The sequence below is a fragment of the Salminus brasiliensis genome, chromosome 18, assembly GCF_030463535.1.
Source record: "Salminus brasiliensis chromosome 18, fSalBra1.hap2, whole genome shotgun sequence".
NCBI lineage: Eukaryota > Metazoa > Chordata > Actinopteri > Characiformes > Bryconidae > Salminus > Salminus brasiliensis.
The window spans coordinates 31,353,830-31,371,449 of record NC_132895.1 but is presented as its reverse complement, the minus strand read 5'-3'; the positions used below and the strand labels follow the sequence as shown (position 1 = coordinate 31,371,449).

The 17,620-nt window shown below is 45.1% G+C and overlaps 1 protein-coding gene and 1 long non-coding RNA gene across 2 annotated transcripts; both read right to left on the bottom strand.

The window, feature by feature from the left end:
* Positions 1 to 1,724: 1,724 nt before the first annotated feature.
* Positions 1,725 to 4,266, bottom strand: LOC140539308 (uncharacterized). Its single transcript, XR_011977822.1, has 2 exons — positions 2,826 to 4,266; positions 1,725 to 2,680 (listed from the first exon to the last, which is right to left on the bottom strand). It is a non-coding gene; the product is annotated as an uncharacterized lncRNA (long non-coding RNA).
* Positions 4,267 to 4,682: 416 nt separating this feature from the next.
* miga2 (mitoguardin 2) lies at positions 4,683 to 17,319 on the bottom strand. The gene is made up of 15 exons (XM_072662394.1): positions 17,173 to 17,319; positions 15,657 to 15,864; positions 14,728 to 14,843; positions 14,511 to 14,631; positions 13,429 to 13,553; positions 13,095 to 13,212; positions 12,779 to 12,888; positions 12,510 to 12,622; positions 11,481 to 11,553; positions 11,298 to 11,384; positions 10,906 to 11,004; positions 10,686 to 10,820; positions 9,739 to 9,792; positions 9,086 to 9,202; positions 4,683 to 8,759 (listed from the first exon to the last, which is right to left on the bottom strand). Exons 1-15 carry the CDS (start codon positions 17,266 to 17,268, stop codon positions 8,535 to 8,537), a joined length of 1,797 nt encoding a protein of 598 aa, XP_072518495.1. The 5' UTR covers positions 17,269 to 17,319; the 3' UTR covers positions 4,683 to 8,534.
* Positions 17,320 to 17,620: the final 301 nt, after the last annotated feature.

Genomic DNA, 17,620 nt, shown 5'->3' with positions numbered 1-17,620 from the left:
AAATATAATACGGAGCAGCAACAAAAAAGTAAAAAAAAAAAATAATACAATTTACCTCTCTAAATATTTATTTTCTGCCTTTAATAATAATGTAGAGGCTTCCTAATAGGAAATTCCAGCCTAAAACTAGCACAGAATATTTTATTCAGGATTTTCGTGCCCATTACCCAGCATGCTTTAGGCAACCCACTGTAATAAAGAAAGCCTGGCTGTGTCCCAATTGCGTACTACACACTAACACTACAGGGTATATACAATATACTAGTCTTTATGGTGCAGTTTTGCAGGCTAGTAAACTAAATATTAATGTACTAATATTAATTTTACTAACAGGAAGCGATGAAGCGTTGCTATGACAACATTCACGTCACTGCAAGTTCTCTAGCCGCCCTTTCCGCCGCGCTTGAATTGCTATCCTCCATTTTTTTCCCCTAATAAGTGTTCCTGAAACCCCATCAAGTGCAGCCCAAGTACCGTTCCTCTCAAAAGTGTAGTGTTCTGGTTCCGCCCGTGTTCTCGAGGATGGAGATTTGGCACAGCCAAATATCCCAGAATGCATTATGCACCACGCTGCCGTTCCAATTGCAAAATTACCGTACAGTGTCCTCCCGTCCTCAGGGGTCAAACTTGCTTGGGACGCACCCCCTGACTGCTAATGCAGGCTAATAAACAGAGGCACAATATGTAGTGACCGAGCAGCAGGCTAATAGAATAGTCAACATATTATTGTGTTCACATACTCATCAAACAGGCCTAACTGTATCCCTAGCTAACCTAGATAACACACTACAGCCAATTTTACACATACACACATAAATGCAGCTGTATATATCTATACATAATATATAGTTTAATTAAAATGTCTGGAAGCTAAACTACAATAGCTTACAATAATCAGACCAGGTTCTGAGGAGTGACAACCGACAACCTCTGAACAAAAACGTGAAGTTCTTACCTGGGGAGTGTCCCAAAAAGCAGAACTGCTCAGTTAGCTAGATACCTTAAGCCCAAAGTTGAGGATTGCCCAACAGGACCGTCTTGACTTTGGGCGCAAGTTATCTGGCTAAATTGACATGACCTATTTTGTGGTATATCGTTCCTCAGAACCCCATGTTTAGCAGGCTGAATATACTCCACTAGAGGGCGCTGTTAGTACTTTGGTGCTACTGTTGATGCTTTGCATTACTGACACTGTGAGGGCATCCTAAAGCCTAGGCTGCAGCTATGGTAGGCCTCAGCATCACAGAAGGCTATTCCAAAGCGAAGGACCCTTTGTATACAGCCCAGAAACGCAGACTACGTGCAGAGCGATTCTGAGGATGCAACCATTGTGTCCTTACCGGTCCTTGGTTACCCGCCCTACGTCTGCTGCAGCCTAGGTTTTCAAAAGTAGCTCGTTTCTCCTTGGTAGATGTGAATTTGGCGGCCTCTGCTGGCAGCACTGAACATTGCAGCGGGGCTTTTTTGTTTTTTAATTCTGAGTACATTACTATGGTAAATTATTAGGGGGAGGTCTACTTGTGTGACCAATAAGCTACTAAAAAGGGGTTTGTCATAGGGCCGTCTAACCTCCGTCTGCTGCAGCCTAGGTTTTGGAACGCAGCTCCTTGGTGAATTTGGCGGCCTCTTCTGGCAGCACTGAACATTGCAGTTGGCCTATTCCGATTTCAGAGCTAGCTAGAGTAAATTACTAATGCGAAAGGACGAGAAACAAGACAGACAGAAAAAATTAAGGTCATTTATGGTTGGCTGGGGAAAAAAGGCATCATATGTACACAGGTTTTACTAGGAAAAGAAAAATACAAAAGATTAAAACCAACAGTTTGTGTGGCATGTGCTGTTCATCGTCAGCAAAATGATCATACACTGAAGGCAAATGAAATTAAGAAAGAAAAACAAACAAACAAACAAAAAAAACCCCAACAAGACTATATTCTTAAACTTTAATGTCAGCCCCTGGTTCCTCCACTTTGGCAATGCTTATAAACCTGACTTGTACAGTCTTACACAAGCTAGTGTCCGCAGTCTACTCGTGGAGCGACTCGGTCATTTCCTTTATACAGACAAAAAAAAACAACAGCAAAACAGAGCACTTCATGAGGGCCTAACTCCCTTACCGCGGCTGTGACCTAGAACATATGAACCATTTTTTAAAGACCATTCAAGGTTATTTAAGACACAGTAATTGGTGGTAATACACAGTATGTCCACTAGCATCCAGACACCCCTTCCAGTCAGGGTATTTAACTACATCAAGGTCCTCCCTTTAACCTCAAACAATCCCCATAGAAAAGCACCTTAAGGTCACCAGTGCTCGGTACGGTGTTGGGTAGTGATGGTTCAGTCCATCTATGGTTCCTAAGACCTTGAGGAACCACCGTCAGACCCTGTTTGACCTTGATGACTCACTGGCGGACCTCAAGGGACCAACGGCAGACCATTTTTGGACCTTGAGGATGCAGTGTCAGACCTCAGGGACCAACAATCACACCACTGTTCGACTTTGAGGACCCACTGTCGGACCTCAGGGACCAACGTCGGACCATTGTTGGACGTCAAGGACCCACTGTTATACCTCAAGGACCAACGTCAGACCACTGTTCGACTTTGAGGACCCACTGGCGGACCTCAAGGGAACAACGGCAGACCATTTTTGGACCTTGAGGACGCAGTGTCAGACCTCAGGGACCCACTGTCAAACCACTGTTCGATCTTGAGGACCCGCTGTCGGACCTCGAAAACCACCGGTGGACCTCAGGGACCAACGTCGGACCACTGTTGAACCTCAAGGATCCACCGCCATACCTCGAGGACCAACATCAGACCACTGTTTGACTATAAGGACCCACTGTCGGACCTTGAAGACCACCAGTGGACCTCAAGGACCAACGTCGGACCATTGTTAGACCTCAAGGAGCCACCGTCATACCTCTGGACCAGAATGCAATCAAATCCTCCTCACAGCAATGTTCCACCATCTAGCATAAAACCTTTTTAGAGAGTAGAATCTGGTCCTGCAACAAAGGTGGGGGACATACGTCCTTTTCATATTCCTGACTTCGGGAGACAAGGATGTCTAAAAACGTTTGGACATGTAGGGTTGGCTGTAACGGGGCTGACTCCCTTACATCGGTTAGAGGTGCAACATCCACAGGCACGCTTACAAGACTTACAAGACACTGGAAGCTGCTGGGTACAGGCAGGACATCGGAGGACAACAGGACTTCTTAACCTTCCTAAGGACTTCTAGACCCTGTCTAGAACTAGGGCTGGGTATCACGCAAAGTTCTCTCGACACCAACGTCTTGATTTCGCTACCGATTCAGATACACACTGAAGGTGGGCGTGGCCTAAGCCAGAACTGAGTGGGAGGCGGCATGTTCAGTCTAGAAACCGCTGCTGTCGGCAATGCGGAGTAGAACGTACACAGCCATTGGCGTATGCTACTATGCTAATATGCTAATATGCTTACACTCAGTGTACTAGAGCATTCAACGTCGTAAAAGCGCAATATTTAAAAATATCGCCGTCCTTCGTGTTTACAGTGTCTTGGGCAAATACAGCGCCCCAAACGAATTAGTTAACCCTAAGCTAACACTCCAGCCACAAGCTAGCATGCTAGTCTAGCTACAACGATACAACAGGATCTGCGGTGTATTGCTACAACCGTGCCAGTCTAATAATTTAGCATGTAGTGGTGGGAATTCTGACTGTATTTTATTATTTATTTAATTATTAAATGAATTTATTGTTGTATTGTAGATACCGTTAAAATCTACTGCTGCATTTGGTAATATGTATCATCAACACCTGTTAAATTGTGTAAATATTTGCAAGATCATCCACCCTTGCTCACAGAAACCCAGCCCTAACTACAAGATAACACACACTATTGATTACTAATCAATGATCAGAAACATTGAAATCACGTCCAACTAAAAAAAACAGGCCTATTTCAGTCAATTGGCCTTTCCCAACCTTAAGGATTTTAGTTTGGCAAGAAATCAAATATAAAAATCATGATTAAACACTCCAGATTCACCCGATAAGCCAAGACATGTTTGATATCTGACGCGTGCTTCTTTAGTGCAAAGCAGGCGATGCTAGGCTAACGTCGCTAACAAACACTGGACTTGGACAGTCACCGACCTCATCTCTGTAAACACTAGGATCACTCACTGAAGATGTTAGGTTTGTAGATGATCAAGAGCGTTTATTGACAGAGATGAGATTGGTGACAGTCCAAGTCCAGTGTTTGCTAGCGACATTAGCTTAGCAACACCAGGTGTAAAAGCTAAGAGGCACACGCCTGAATCCAAACACGTCTTGGCGGATCGGCTGCATCTGAGGTCAGCAATCAACCGTGTTGGCGAACCACCCCTTTAATCTAATCACACACATCATCACTGCAAACTGACCGCACTCGTGCCCATGTGTCGTGTTGAATGGTGTTAGAAATGAGAACTGGAACATTTGGACAGGGGAGTCATTCTGAAAATACAAATAAATGAATACATGAATTAAAAAAATAAAATAAATACATATATATATATTTATATATATATATGCAATGGTTCATTATATATATATATATATATATATATATATATATATATATATATATATATATATATATATATATGAATGAACCATTGAATGTATTAAAAAAAATTATATGCATGATTAGTAATTTGTAAATACAGCCTTTAAAACAAAACAAAACAAAATAAATAAATAAAAAGAGGGGGGAAAAAAGTAAGTGCCATAAAAGAACCAATTTTGGTTCCCTAAATTATTGAAAACAAAACATCATGGTTAACCTTTTAACCTTTCTTACTGTCATTATGTCATAAATAGCATCAATTTCATAGGTCCTAAAATAGAACCCTGTGGGACTCCACAAGATATGCTAAATCAAAACTGTAACAAAAAAAAAAAAAAAAAAAAAACTGAGCGGTTCAAGGGGTCAAATAACCTCAATATGCGGCCTAAAAAATACGAGCTTTAGAAGAAAATAGTTCTTTATAGACCCACTCTGTTGCTTAAATGGTTCTTGGGTAACAATAATAAAAAAATAAAACCTGGTATATGGTTCTTTAAAGAACATTCAAACAAGTCTCAACACATTTGTACATGATTTGGAAGTTCTTTAAACCTTTGGTTCTTTTTGGAGAACCTTCCCCTAATGTAAAGGTTCTACACCGACTGAATGCTACTTTCTAGAGCCTTTTCACATTACATGCAGGTTGCTTTAAAAAAAGGTTCTTTAAATTCCCACATTACTCTAAACACTACAATCCATTGAAAAGTTCTGTAGGGCCATGGTTCTCAAAGTGGGTTCTACGGATGTACAGCCATGATTTTTACTTCTGAGCCAACATGAGCCAAAAAAAAAGAAACGAGTGGTAGTTACAAGTGGTTGCATTGGTGTTGATGAGCCTATCCTATAGAATCCCAGGTGGTTGCTGTGGTATCCCAGGTGGCAGACCATAAAAAAACACCACCACAAAGTCCCTGCTTTAAGAGCCAAAACTGGTTCGTCTATGGCATCTTGTAAAGAACCCTTCTTGGTACCTTATTTATAAAGAGTGTAGGTCAGCCCACAATCTCTAAAGCAAGAGCGCCCCCTAGAGGTTGGTATAAGACGATATTTTCTCATGTATTGCGAAAACGTATCGCAAATCATCGCAATATATTTCTGCCATATCGTCCAGCCCAAGAGGACCCTCACCCACTTCTGAAATAAACCGTTGACCCCTGAAGGTTACTGCATTTGTGGAGGTTTGTCATTCTGACCGATACAGCCGATCTGTTCAACCTCAACATATCTGACATTATAGTTCATTTCAACTAAATCATGATTTTACACACAGAACCGGAGGACTGACCACTGGCACTGGTCAGTTCATCTCTACAAAAACAATGATTGTAGCTTCAAACGTGAGGACGGACACCACAGGCACAAAAAGACATCAAATAAACCTTACTGCGAAGTACACTGCCCTTTACGATCCTTAACATTCCCTTAAATACCACTTTCACGAACTTGCAAAGCAAATTAAAAACACAGCCGCTGCTTTAGATGCCGTCAGACTGCTCTGGACGTCCTTAAAAATAGATTAAAATACCGCTTTGTTTTCTGTGTCCATTTCTTTTTACAATAAAGTGCACGAAAACAGCAAAAAAATCGATTACAGGACCCGGGCTTGATTTGAAAAGGTGAAATTCAGAACACAAGGCCTTATTCTTGTGAATGTACTGCACATCGTATTGACTGAACGCACCGGCTGGAGTGAAATGGAAACCAGGCGTCGCCACGACTCAAACACACAGCCGTTTTTTTTTTTTACCAATCGAGCCTTTTCTGTGTTTTATATGTAATGCTGATGATGGTAATATACAGGGAAAACTGGCTACATTTTTTTGGCAACCATTTTCGGTCAAAAGAACAAACACAGAAGCCAAAATGTTCTCAAAATGATCGTAAAAATAATGCACTCAGACATCAGACAGCGAATTTGTAACTATTTGGTATATTTGATATTATTGTAGAGGCCTGTTTGGGGAAGAACGAGCCTGTGCAGGACGAGGCCTGAGAGTATGGGTTCCTATGGGGCTCCTATGGGGTTCATGTAAGAGACACATCTACGTTAGTGGTTTGGATACTTCAGCTAACTGTGGGACGCAGCTAAGGCTCATGCATAACCCAGGTGTACCAGATTACACACAGTGGTGGTGCCAACAGCACTGTTTACATACTGTTACCCTAGGAGGATTTCTTAGCACTACTGTGATCATTTTACCTCACAAAACACTTTATTTTAGCATATTTAATTATATTTAATATATATATTTAATGGTCTCTTGGCTTAACAACGGCCGTCCCCAATATCAGCCATTACCGCGTATTGCGCTTTTCCGCTTGTTCCCTCTTTCTCTGCCAATCGCTTGGATGAAATTCACAAAGCCTAAGATTGCGCCTCAGAGAGGCATTTCAACTTTATTCTTGCAACAACAAAAAAAACCCACCTGAATACAATACATCGCTAACAACGGCGCAATCTTGCGCATCTATGGCAAAAATGCGCACTGCGCGAGAACGGGCGATATTGAGGACGGGTGCTGTTAGGGGACCAACTGCTAGCTATATCACTTCAGTCAGCAGCAATGTTAGCATAGCATGTCACGACACTAACTCAGAGGACGTCCGTGGCGTTCGGGAGGAAAGCGTACACATGATTAAACAGACCAGGTCCAGAACACTGTTGTTTACCACCGGACGCGATAGCTGCAATTTCCTTCATTTCTGTCAAGAGAGAAATACAGCGCCAGGGTCCTAATACGGCCGAATAAGCCATGCCAAACAACTTGGGGAGTCTTTTCTGACCGAACAAGATGGGGATTTGTTAAAAACAGAGCAGAATTTGGACCATTTTACAGGACGTAGGGCAGCTGCAGTAGTTTTAGTGGTCAACTGGTTCAATTTAAAGGGAAAGTCCAATGCGGTCCAACAAGGGGTTAACATGATTACCCCACAAATACTGAAATAGCCACTGTTTTTTATCATCAGTAGTGCGTTTTAAAACTCAGAAGACGTGTGAAGGTTCACCGGTGGACTTGGGTAGTAAATAAAAGGGCTATATTTGTGCTATGGTCATGGCAAGGCCTGGTGCCACTTGTTCAAACAACCTGAGCTATTTTTTTTTTTTTGACATTTCCCTTGAACAAACGATGCCCTCTGGCCCAATGTTAAACAGAAGGACTATGCAAAACCCCTACTGACCTGCTGCCTATTCAAATGCTATTGCCTACTCCATGGACATCTTCACCTGGCCAGCACAGCAGTCTGGCCCTGCCCTTTTAGAAGTACGACACGACTTTCACACGTCAAGCAACGATACGCACAACTGATATGCAAATACCCTCGAGGCTGCAGAAGTGTGGCAGTCTCTTAACCAGAGACATGATGGTGTCAAATCTTTTGGTGTGCTTGGTTGAGAGTGGGAGTATCAGGGAGGCATGCAGGAGACAGAAAAAGGGCAGAGCAGCCGACGCAAAACTGGGCTATGGTCTCGTCTTAATGATATTTCGGGATCTACATAAATCCTCGCCGCTCCCTTTAGCTTCTGAACCTGTCCGGACAGCTTTGAGGATGAAATCAGCTTCCAAAAGCAGCAGCAGCAGCAGCAGCAGTGTTCTCCAGCCCGTCTCGAAAGCTGGAGACTGGATACTGTAACAATCTCAATGGAGACGGTTCTAAAAACACCCACGTTCTGAAGAGCGGTGTTGGGGATCCGATGGTCAGTGAATGGAAGCCCAGATCCAAGACAGTGTTCCCTTTATCTCGCCAATTTTTGCAAAATGCTTGCTGATAACGATGATAATGGATTGAAGGGTGCAGACACTACTTCACTGCCTAATTTCCATGTGCCTTAGGACCAAACTGAGAGATGGAGAATTTCCGAGTGTATGGTTCCAAAATTCCAGCCTGACTCTAAATTCCACTTGTCTGGCTGTTCTCAAACTGGGCGAACTCAGTCCTGCTGGTCCCTGAGAAGCGAATGCTCAGGGGTCTCTTGGCACGGGCTAGCTGGCAGCGCTCCGTTTGCCTCGGGGAGGCTGTCGATGCCCAGGTAGCCCAGCAGGATGTCCGTGCGCCTGTGGGAAAGGCTCAGGATGTCCTCGGCCAGCGACTGCGCGGAGGTGAACCGCACCTTGTCGTGGTCAAACATGTCCTTCAGGTACTGCACTATCTGTTGCTGTTGAGGTCAGAAGAGAGGGACGTTAATAACAATAAATTTATGCCTTATTATGCATTAACCTTATAAGTTATAATAACCCAAAAATCACATAAAGGGCTAAAGACGAGAAAATAGGACTAGAACTGGGTCATTAGTGTAATGATTTGCATTCTAGAAATAGAAAAAAAAACATTAAAAAGTAGGTATTTTTAGGTTATTATTAGGACATTATTTTTTATTTAAGACCATATAAAACTCAGCAAGTCATTTTTCCACTATACTGGCCTGTACAAACACAGCATTCTCTAGCAAAAGCTCTGCTGGGTTTTTTGTTTTTTTTTTACCTTGAAAATGGTGCACACTTCACTCAGGTGCTGCCTGGGGCCCAGAAAACCGAACGCCAGAACCGGGCTCACGTGTTCCGAGATGGCGTAGAAGTGAGAAATAAAGCCGTCTGGAACCTGAAACAGGCACAAACCCGCACAGGAAACATTAGGAACAGTGAAAAGGAGGACAGCTTCAGAAACCAGAGCCCTTCAGCAAGGTCCAGGTGCATCGTTCGTAGCAGAAACTACTGGGGTTTACACACAATATTTCACATTAATAATTAGACAACCAGGACTATGCAAAACCAGAGTCATGCCCCAAAAGAAAACACTCCCTCACATCTATTATCAGATCAGTATAAAAACGGGGCACATCATTTGTGCTCCGCTGGCTCTCCGATGGCGCACCGTGCTTGGGCCCTGATGATTGCCACTTTCACCGTAATTGTATTCAGCTCTAATAGTGCGTACGGCAGCCCACAACAATAGGCCCTGGCTATTATTTTTCTACGTAATGGATTATTTAAAGGGTTCCCCATCATGAAAACCTGATTTTAGGAGTTTCCAGGAAGTGCACACACTGAGCCTCACAGTAATTATGCCGCAGATTCGCTTTTCCGATCAGTATTGGAGGGGGGCGAAGCGGTGTGGAGAGCACGCAAAACACTTACCAACAGCAGCCTCCTCTTAGCCTTCAGTACCGACCAGCAAGCCGTGGCTAAAGCCTGAGAGAAAAGGAGAGAGAAATAAAATAATAAAAAAGTGTAAAAAACAATCATAATCAATAAAAATGAAATATTAGAGACTTAATTAATTGTTAATTAAGTAAACAGTATTAAAGAAATATAACTGTGGTGGTCCCCCAATGAAGGACGGGCCCACAGCTCCACAGTCAGGTGCGTCAGTACTAGGGATGTCCCGATCCAATCCAGTTGGAGTCGGAATCGGGGGCCCGTGTATTAGCTTTTAAGGTTCCGACCTACTTTCGATCCTTGGGTTCGCTGTAGCAGAGCCCCATCTGCTGTCCATCTGCCGGTGCCATGACTAGACACGACCCTCAGCCTCTGCAGAGGGACTGCCCTAGTCAGGGAAATCAGACTATGGTGGAAATGCTCTGTTCTACCAGCAAGAGAACCATACTCCTGTCTTTGGTTCTAAACCAGCTCTGAACGGCCCATTCAGAACCGAGGAGGAGGCTAATGCTAAAGCTAATGCAGACATAAAAGCTAGGACTAGGTGGGTTGGTCAGACTGGACTTTAGGATATTAAACATAACTAGAGTTTAAAACTTTGCTCCAAACAAAGTAGATGAGATTAGAATTGAGTCTGATTCTAGAAACTGCTACTAAAAAGACTATTTTACTGCTGTATAATGTTGTGGATTAGCACAGCTTAGCCAAATTGTGGAGCTGGGTTATTTTTACAAACACAAAGATGGGACCAGACGCTATTTCGGACGATAGCAAGCATTAAGAGACCTGGATCGGATCGGAGGGGGGTAAAACAAACCTTGACATGCCTAATCAGAACCTAGAACAAACAAAACGGCTAAATTGGAGGACCCCCCCCATTACAGAGAACCACTGTACTGGAATGCAGTAATGCCGGAATTTCCTACCGTCTCTTTAAAACTGTCAGACAGCCATCGGTTCCGTAACACGGCAACCACAGAAGTGGGCGGGTTCTCCAGGTCCTCAAACGCGTCCATGAGAATGAAGTCCAGCACGATGTCAAAGAAGTTCATACACACCACCTGCGAGCACAGGGTCAAAGGGTCAAAGGCAGTGACATTACATCAGAGCTGATTAGCTAATAAAGAGGCCGTAAATCAGACAGACCCCGCGTCCTTCCAGCTCCATTTTGGTGGTGGGCCAGGTCTCCTCGCTCTGGCTGTACAACAGCATGTCCTGATAACTCTCCAAAAATGCCTTTGGACTCTGTGCACAAACACACACAAACAACAGGCTTGTCTAGTCCCTGTAGAGAAGAAGTACTGCCAATAGAATAGGACCCTCAGGAGCTGATCAATATTGATGAATCTATCGGCACCATACTGCCTAATGCCAGGCGTGGGCTAGAGAGAGGTATAACCCCCCCCAGAAAATCCTTTTCTACTAGAAAAAAAAAGCAGGATAAGCGCTTTTCAACTCCCTTGATTTCAGAAGAAGCAATGAATGAGCAGATGTCTCAATACTTTTGTCCATATTGCGGACACAGGTGCTTCCAGTACCTTGTTGGCTTTGATCATGAGGCCAGTGATCATCTGCTTGCCTGTCTCCATGAAAAAGGTCCTGTGGGTTTCATCCAACAGCAGCACCTTCACACATACACAGTTAAATGAGCATTCAGACTCTACAGAGATGAAGCACAAGTATATATGTGTGTGTGTGTGTGTGTGTGTGTGTGTACTGACGTGGAAAGCCTGTCGGACGCAGTGTAGCTTGGCCAGGAAGTCCTGATCGCTGTAACACTCCAGCAGCTCCGTCCTGCAGAGCACACACAGCCACACACAGGATGCACTTACTGTTAGAAGTGGTGTGAATTAGACCACACACACACACACTTCTGTACACACACCCAGAGAGAAAAGGTGTGAAAATGAGTTTCGGTTCAGCTTGGCTTCGAGCCCAACGTTTTACTGAAGAAGTCACAAAGCTGAAGCTGGATCCTCATTCTTCAGTGCCTTGCTGGAACGCTTCGGTCCACCTTAAATAATGCAGCTGTTGTTCAGACGCCTGGCGCGAATGCACAGTTTAAGGTGGAATGGAAAATTGCAATATGCTTAACCCAGTAACTGCAACCCAAGCTGCCAGGCAGACTGGTATCCCCCTACAGGTGAGGAGTGTAATTCACTTTGACACCACCGCCATAAAAACAAACCTTGCTTTGAGCGCCCCCTCATGGACTGACTGGGCGATAGCGTAATACTACAGGATTTTACACTAATATGACTCAAGTTACACAGCGTTACACAGCAGGTCTGGCCAGTGTTCCGGCCCGGAGTGGGAATTTGTTCTTTGCATATGGAGGGAGGGAGGGAGGGAGTGAGTGTGTGCACAGTGTGCAAGTATGCAAGAGTGTAGGCGTAGTGTGTGATGGAGCAGCGTGGATGATGCGTAAGAAGGAAGTGCATAGGGGAAGTGCACGCTGGGCCGAGGCTACCCTCTAGTGTCCACCCTCTGCGTCGGCAGGTCTCAGTCCTCCCAGCACATCTAAAAATGATGTGTCGGGGGGGGGGGGGGGGGGGGGTCGACAACAAGCAGGTGTAACCGGGGCTTAGCGAGGGAGTAGAAAGGAGCTGGTAAGACTTTTCTGCTTCTTGTGTCACCATGGTAACCAGTGGAAGTGCCAGCATTCGAAACAGTGACGAGCAACCACCCCCCCCTCCCAAGTAAATTGCCAGGTCCTCAGACCCCAATGCAAGAATCTGACAGTGCACTACCTGAAAGATCTGCAGGTCACGTTCCCTTCTCTCACTAAACTCAGAGCCTCTTCATACAGCGCTGCAGGCTTCAGCGGCTGATACACCTCGTCCAGAGAGAGCGCATCGAACAGCTGGATACAGAGAGAGAGAGAGAGAGAGAGAGAGAGAGAGAGAGAGAGAGAGAGAGAGAGAGAAAAAGAGAGACATGAACCACAGCTAGACAACTGCTGCAGCTATTAGCCTGTGTGTGTGTGAGTGTGTGTGTGCGTGTATATACATACACTGACCTCAGCTGCAGAGAAGAAAGATTCGTCGGATGTGATGGTGGCGGCGTCGTCGTCGTCCTGTATCCGATGGGAGCTCTCCACGGTGGGCAGAATCAGTGTGCCTTCACTCTCTACCACACACACACACACACACACACAGGGAATAATACTGGCAACTTAGTATCCAAACTGGAGTCAACAGTCCAATGTCTGGAATGAAATGTGTGTGTGTGTAATTATATATATATATATATATATATATATATATATATATATATATATATATATATATATATATATATATATATATATATATATATATATAAACACAACTCACCCAGGTCAGCCAGCAGACTGTCAGGAGGTATAGTGCTTCCAAAGTCTTCCTGCAGATGATAAGCCCGGTGCAGGAGAGACTCCAGCTTCTCCGCAAACCTCCGATTCCTGGAGTCCGGCTGTTGCAATCGGAGAGCACAGGGGTTTCACTTAACAGACGGCTGCAAGCGTTTTTTACATTACATGAAAAAACTCCACATTCGAGACGAATGTCTCCCCCCTTTAAGAGGGCCAAGAACCACCTACTTTACCAGCAAAAGGACATGTGACCAACATGTGAAGGGGCAGGCAATTATTATTTTAAGCCAATTTTCAAAAGCTCCAGTCCGTTTTACCGTGAGTGCTGCCCCCTGCAGGACGAGGCTGTTGCTTGCAGAGGGGGGGGCATCGCTGTGGCCTCGGTGTCTGACGTTCAGGGCTTGCTCCCACTTCAGCAGCGCCTCTTCGAACAGCTCCATCCCTACAGGTTACAAATTACAGCGCTGTTACACAAACCCGGCTCTCCATACAGCGGGTTTAACAGACTGAAGGTGTGAACGTGACTGGAACAGGCACCAAACAACACTGGTGGACTTCAGTGGCAACATTAAAAACCAAGGTAACCTATATGTCCAAATATTTGTGGACACCCTTTCTAACGAACCCAATTCTGACAAAGATGTGTTAATGCACACACCCACAGCGTGTCTAGTCCCTGTTGGGAAGTACTACTGCCAATAGAATAGGACTATCTGGAGCAGATAAACATTGATGAAGCTATTGGCACCATAGGGTGGGCTATAAAGGGGTATAAAGCCCCCCAGCATTGAGCTGTGGAGCAGTGGAACTGGAAGTGTTCACTGGAATGATGGATGGTGGAGCTCCATCCAGTACTTTAGGGATGAGTTCAAATCGTCTGCCGGAACCTCAGGCTTGAGCCATGTTCAGAAAAGGGCCTTATCCGCTACACTGTCCATTCATTACAATAACTCTGGGATAGAAACCTTGATTTCACTAGAAAGAAATGGCACCATCTTGTGGATTTGGACAGAAATGCAGTTTAATATTTTTGTATTATAATTATTTCTTTTTTTTTTTATTATTATTTAAACACTTTATCGACTGATTTCAGGTCTATAGAGGGGTATAAAGCCCCCCAGCACTGAAGTGTGGAGAAGCGGAACTGGAAGTGTTCACTGGAATGATGGATGCTTCATCCAGTACTTTAGGGATGAGTTGGGGAGTTGAGGATGATGAGGTGCGGTGGTGATCACCAAACATCCAACATCCAACATCCTGACCTTACTAAGACTTTTGTTGCTGAATGCAATCAAATCCTCACATCAGTGCTCCTCCAAAACCTAGCAGAAAGCCATCTTCCCTGGACAGTAGTCTCAATCTCAATCAAGCGAAGACCGACTGTGCTGGACTCAATTACCCATGATGTACAGGTTTTCCGCGTTCGCGTCTTCTAGGGCTCCAGGCTCCTCTGCCACTGGCTCCGCCTCCCATGGCGTGGCCGCAGCAGCCGGCTGGTTGGGAGACGAAGGGATTCGAGCCTGCAAGAGAAGCACGGCCAGTGAGCGTCCCCCTAGAGTACAGTGTGTGAAACTACGGCCTCGTACCAAGAAGTGATGTGGAGTCGTGTATCGTACCGAAGCAATGCTGTGGGACGAACTGGAGTGCTTGCTGGCAGCAAGCGAGGAGATCCCACTCATCGTGTCATTGCTGCGAGTGCTGGGGCTCATCATCTGACGCCCTGGAAACGGACCTGGAAACACAACGAGAGACCCATTGGGAACAACGTTGAGCAAAAATCTGAAACCAACTGTTCTCTATGCCACTGGCTGCAACACAACGCTTAACAGTTGGAGAGGTGTTCTTTGAATGAACTTCTGCACCCTTTTTCTTCCCTTATTGTAGCCAAAAGGACCCGTTTTGACGGTCAATCTTCTCACTTACCTGTTCACATTAACAGAAATTTTGACCAGGGGTGCCAGAACTTTTGCAAACCACTGTGGAAGACGAAGCTAACCCTGTTTCAGGCAAACGCTTCAACAGTGAGCCAACAGAAGAAAGCTTCAGCAGCTCGATGGAGCCAATGGATGTCCTTGTAGGCTGGGTTTGGGATTGAGCAGCGAGGGTACAGCTCCCCCTGCTGGCTCATGGAATAAACTTTGACAGTGACGTTGCTGAGCAACCTAAACCTACTGTTAATGAACTACATGGGACAGCATGTGAAGTTTACTTGAAGTTGGTTTATATGAAGTTAATGTAGCAGGATCCATTTCGTTCCACTCCCTGGTGCGTAGTAACGAGAGACTCGCAATGCATTGTGGTCCATTTTCAGTGACGCTGTTCACTAAAAATGACCAGTGCATTCTGGACTGGGAGAGTACAAATGGCTGACGTATTCAATAGTGTCCTGACACCTAAACTTGGATGGTCTAGGCATACGGTTAGCACTATGCTAATTGGTGGGGTATAAGCTTCCATTACTGGTTAGCTACATTAGACTTGCAGCTCCAGCACAAAGGTATAGAAGCATGTCTTGGGTGTAGTGTGTAAATATGAGCGCCCTTACCTCTCTTCAGCGACGCCGGCCTGCCCGAGCGGAGCAGCTGTTCAGGAATGCCCACCGTTTTCACCGCCGTTTTCTCCCCCGCCTGCTTTCTCTTCCTGCCCCGCCGCTTCAGGTGGTGCGCCGTCAACGCCAAGGCCACGCTGCCCAGAGCCGTGGCAAACAACACCTTCTTCAGGCTCGGGGTCAACCGCAACTGAGAGAAAATAGACTGAGGGGGGTGAAAGGAAAGAGGAGGAGAAATGTGAACGTCAGTAGGAAGGAGGCGGGGCTTGGGGAGGGGGGGGGAGTGGTCTTATTTCTAAAGGGTTGCAAATAATCTTGATCTTGAGCTTAGACTTAGATGCTGCTCGACGCAAGTTCCATGTTAAAGGACCAGTTTGGTGAAGAATCAAATGAACATGATTAATCACCAACCTTGAAATCAGTCAATAAAGTGTTTAAATAATAATTAAAAACAAAAACGACATGAAATAATTATAATACAAAAATATTAAACTGCATTTCTGTCCAAATCCACAAGATGGTGCCTTTTCTTTTTTAGTGAAATCAAGGTTTCTATTCCAGAGTGATTGTAACGAATGGACAGTGTAGCGGATAAGGCCCTTTTCTGAACGTGGCTCAAGCCTGAGGTTCCGGCAGACGGTTTGAAATGTTCTTTGGGTTCTTTACAAAATAAAAGTCTCTGTAAAATATGTCAAATATAACAAATATGTCTTCTTGTTTTTGAAGGCCGTCTCCACAGCTCTGTTTTGCTTTCATTCAAAACTCAAACTGCACCGGACAGCAGAAAACCAGGCGGCATGTCTCTGCTGAACTCCACTGAACTAATATCCTTAACAGCCCGAGTGACCTATAAGCTTTCATTTCAGCTCGGTTTCAAAACAGTGTACGAAAAGAAGTGGCCAGAACAATCAATAAACTGCGCCGGCCAGGTCAGTAGTCTGCGTGCAGTAGGAGTTGCCCAGTGTGGCAGAATACAGTGGCTGAGATCAAGTGTGTGTGTGTGTGTTTGGTCAGATAAGACATAGTTAGGTGAGGCAAAGGTAAAATTAGCCATGCCAGTGGCGGTCAAATGAGGCTAGCTGGAGTTGACTGATAGGGACTTTTTAGGTGGCAAAGGCTCGCCTTCGGTGCTCAGGCAGCCCTGGTGGGCCGTTTCTGCTGTAAGGCGTCAATACAGCCTATTAAAGGAGAAGTTCGGTGAAGAATGAAATGAGCATGACTGATCACTGAGCCTAGATGCAGTCGGTCAGTCAAGGCTGGTTCGGTATCGGACGCATGCCTCTTTACTTTACAACAGGAGATGCTAGGCTAAAGCTGCTAACAGAACACTGCGTTTAGACTGTCACCAATTTCATAAGATTTCCACCCAACTTGAAAAGCTACATAAATAAGCTGGATATTTTACCATTTGAACACAAACTGAAGCTTCTACAGTTTTCACAGTAGTTGTTCTGCATGAGTGTGTGTGTGTGTGTTTGGTTAGATAAAAAAGGGTGTGTTAGATCATCCATACCTGTCCAAAGGTAGAGTAGAGGAAGACAGGTATCTCAGCCACCGTCATAGCTAAGGCCTGCATGATGGACACACCCTCTGCGTTTCTGACGGACATCTCAGCTCCGCCCCTCCCACGACTCCACACACTGGTTTCACATCCACAATCCTGCCCCTGCTGCCTCCCACCCCCCCACCTCCGCAGGATCCAGGGTCAGCCACAGCACAGCTCTGCTCTGCTCTGCTCCTGGGGCCTTTGATCGGACGGCAGCTCAGCCAGCGAATCGGTGACAATGGTCTCCGATCTGATCCGGAGTCAGGCCTCCTTCGGGCTTCTCATCCCTGTCGTTGCCTGGGAAACAAGAGCAGAGCGCTTATCAGACTTGACTGGAGCCGTTTGCTTAAATAAACAGTCCACACATCAACACACGGTAGAATTCACTCGGAGAAGAGCGGAGTGCAGCGCAAGG

Bases quoted from the DNA above. Each gene is read 5' to 3' on its own strand.
- miga2 (XM_072662394.1), bottom strand. From the start codon at position 17,268: ATGTCCGTCAGAAACGCAGAGGGTGTGTCCATCATGCAGGCCTTAGCT. The intron at 14,632-14,727 runs GTACGATACACG...CTTCTCTTGCAG, and splicing joins CGTCCCACAGCATTGCTTCG to GCTCGAATCCCTTCGTCTCC. The intron at 12,623-12,778 runs GTCAGTGTATGT...CTCTGTATCCAG, and splicing joins CTTTCTTCTCTGCAGCTGAG to CTGTTCGATGCGCTCTCTCT.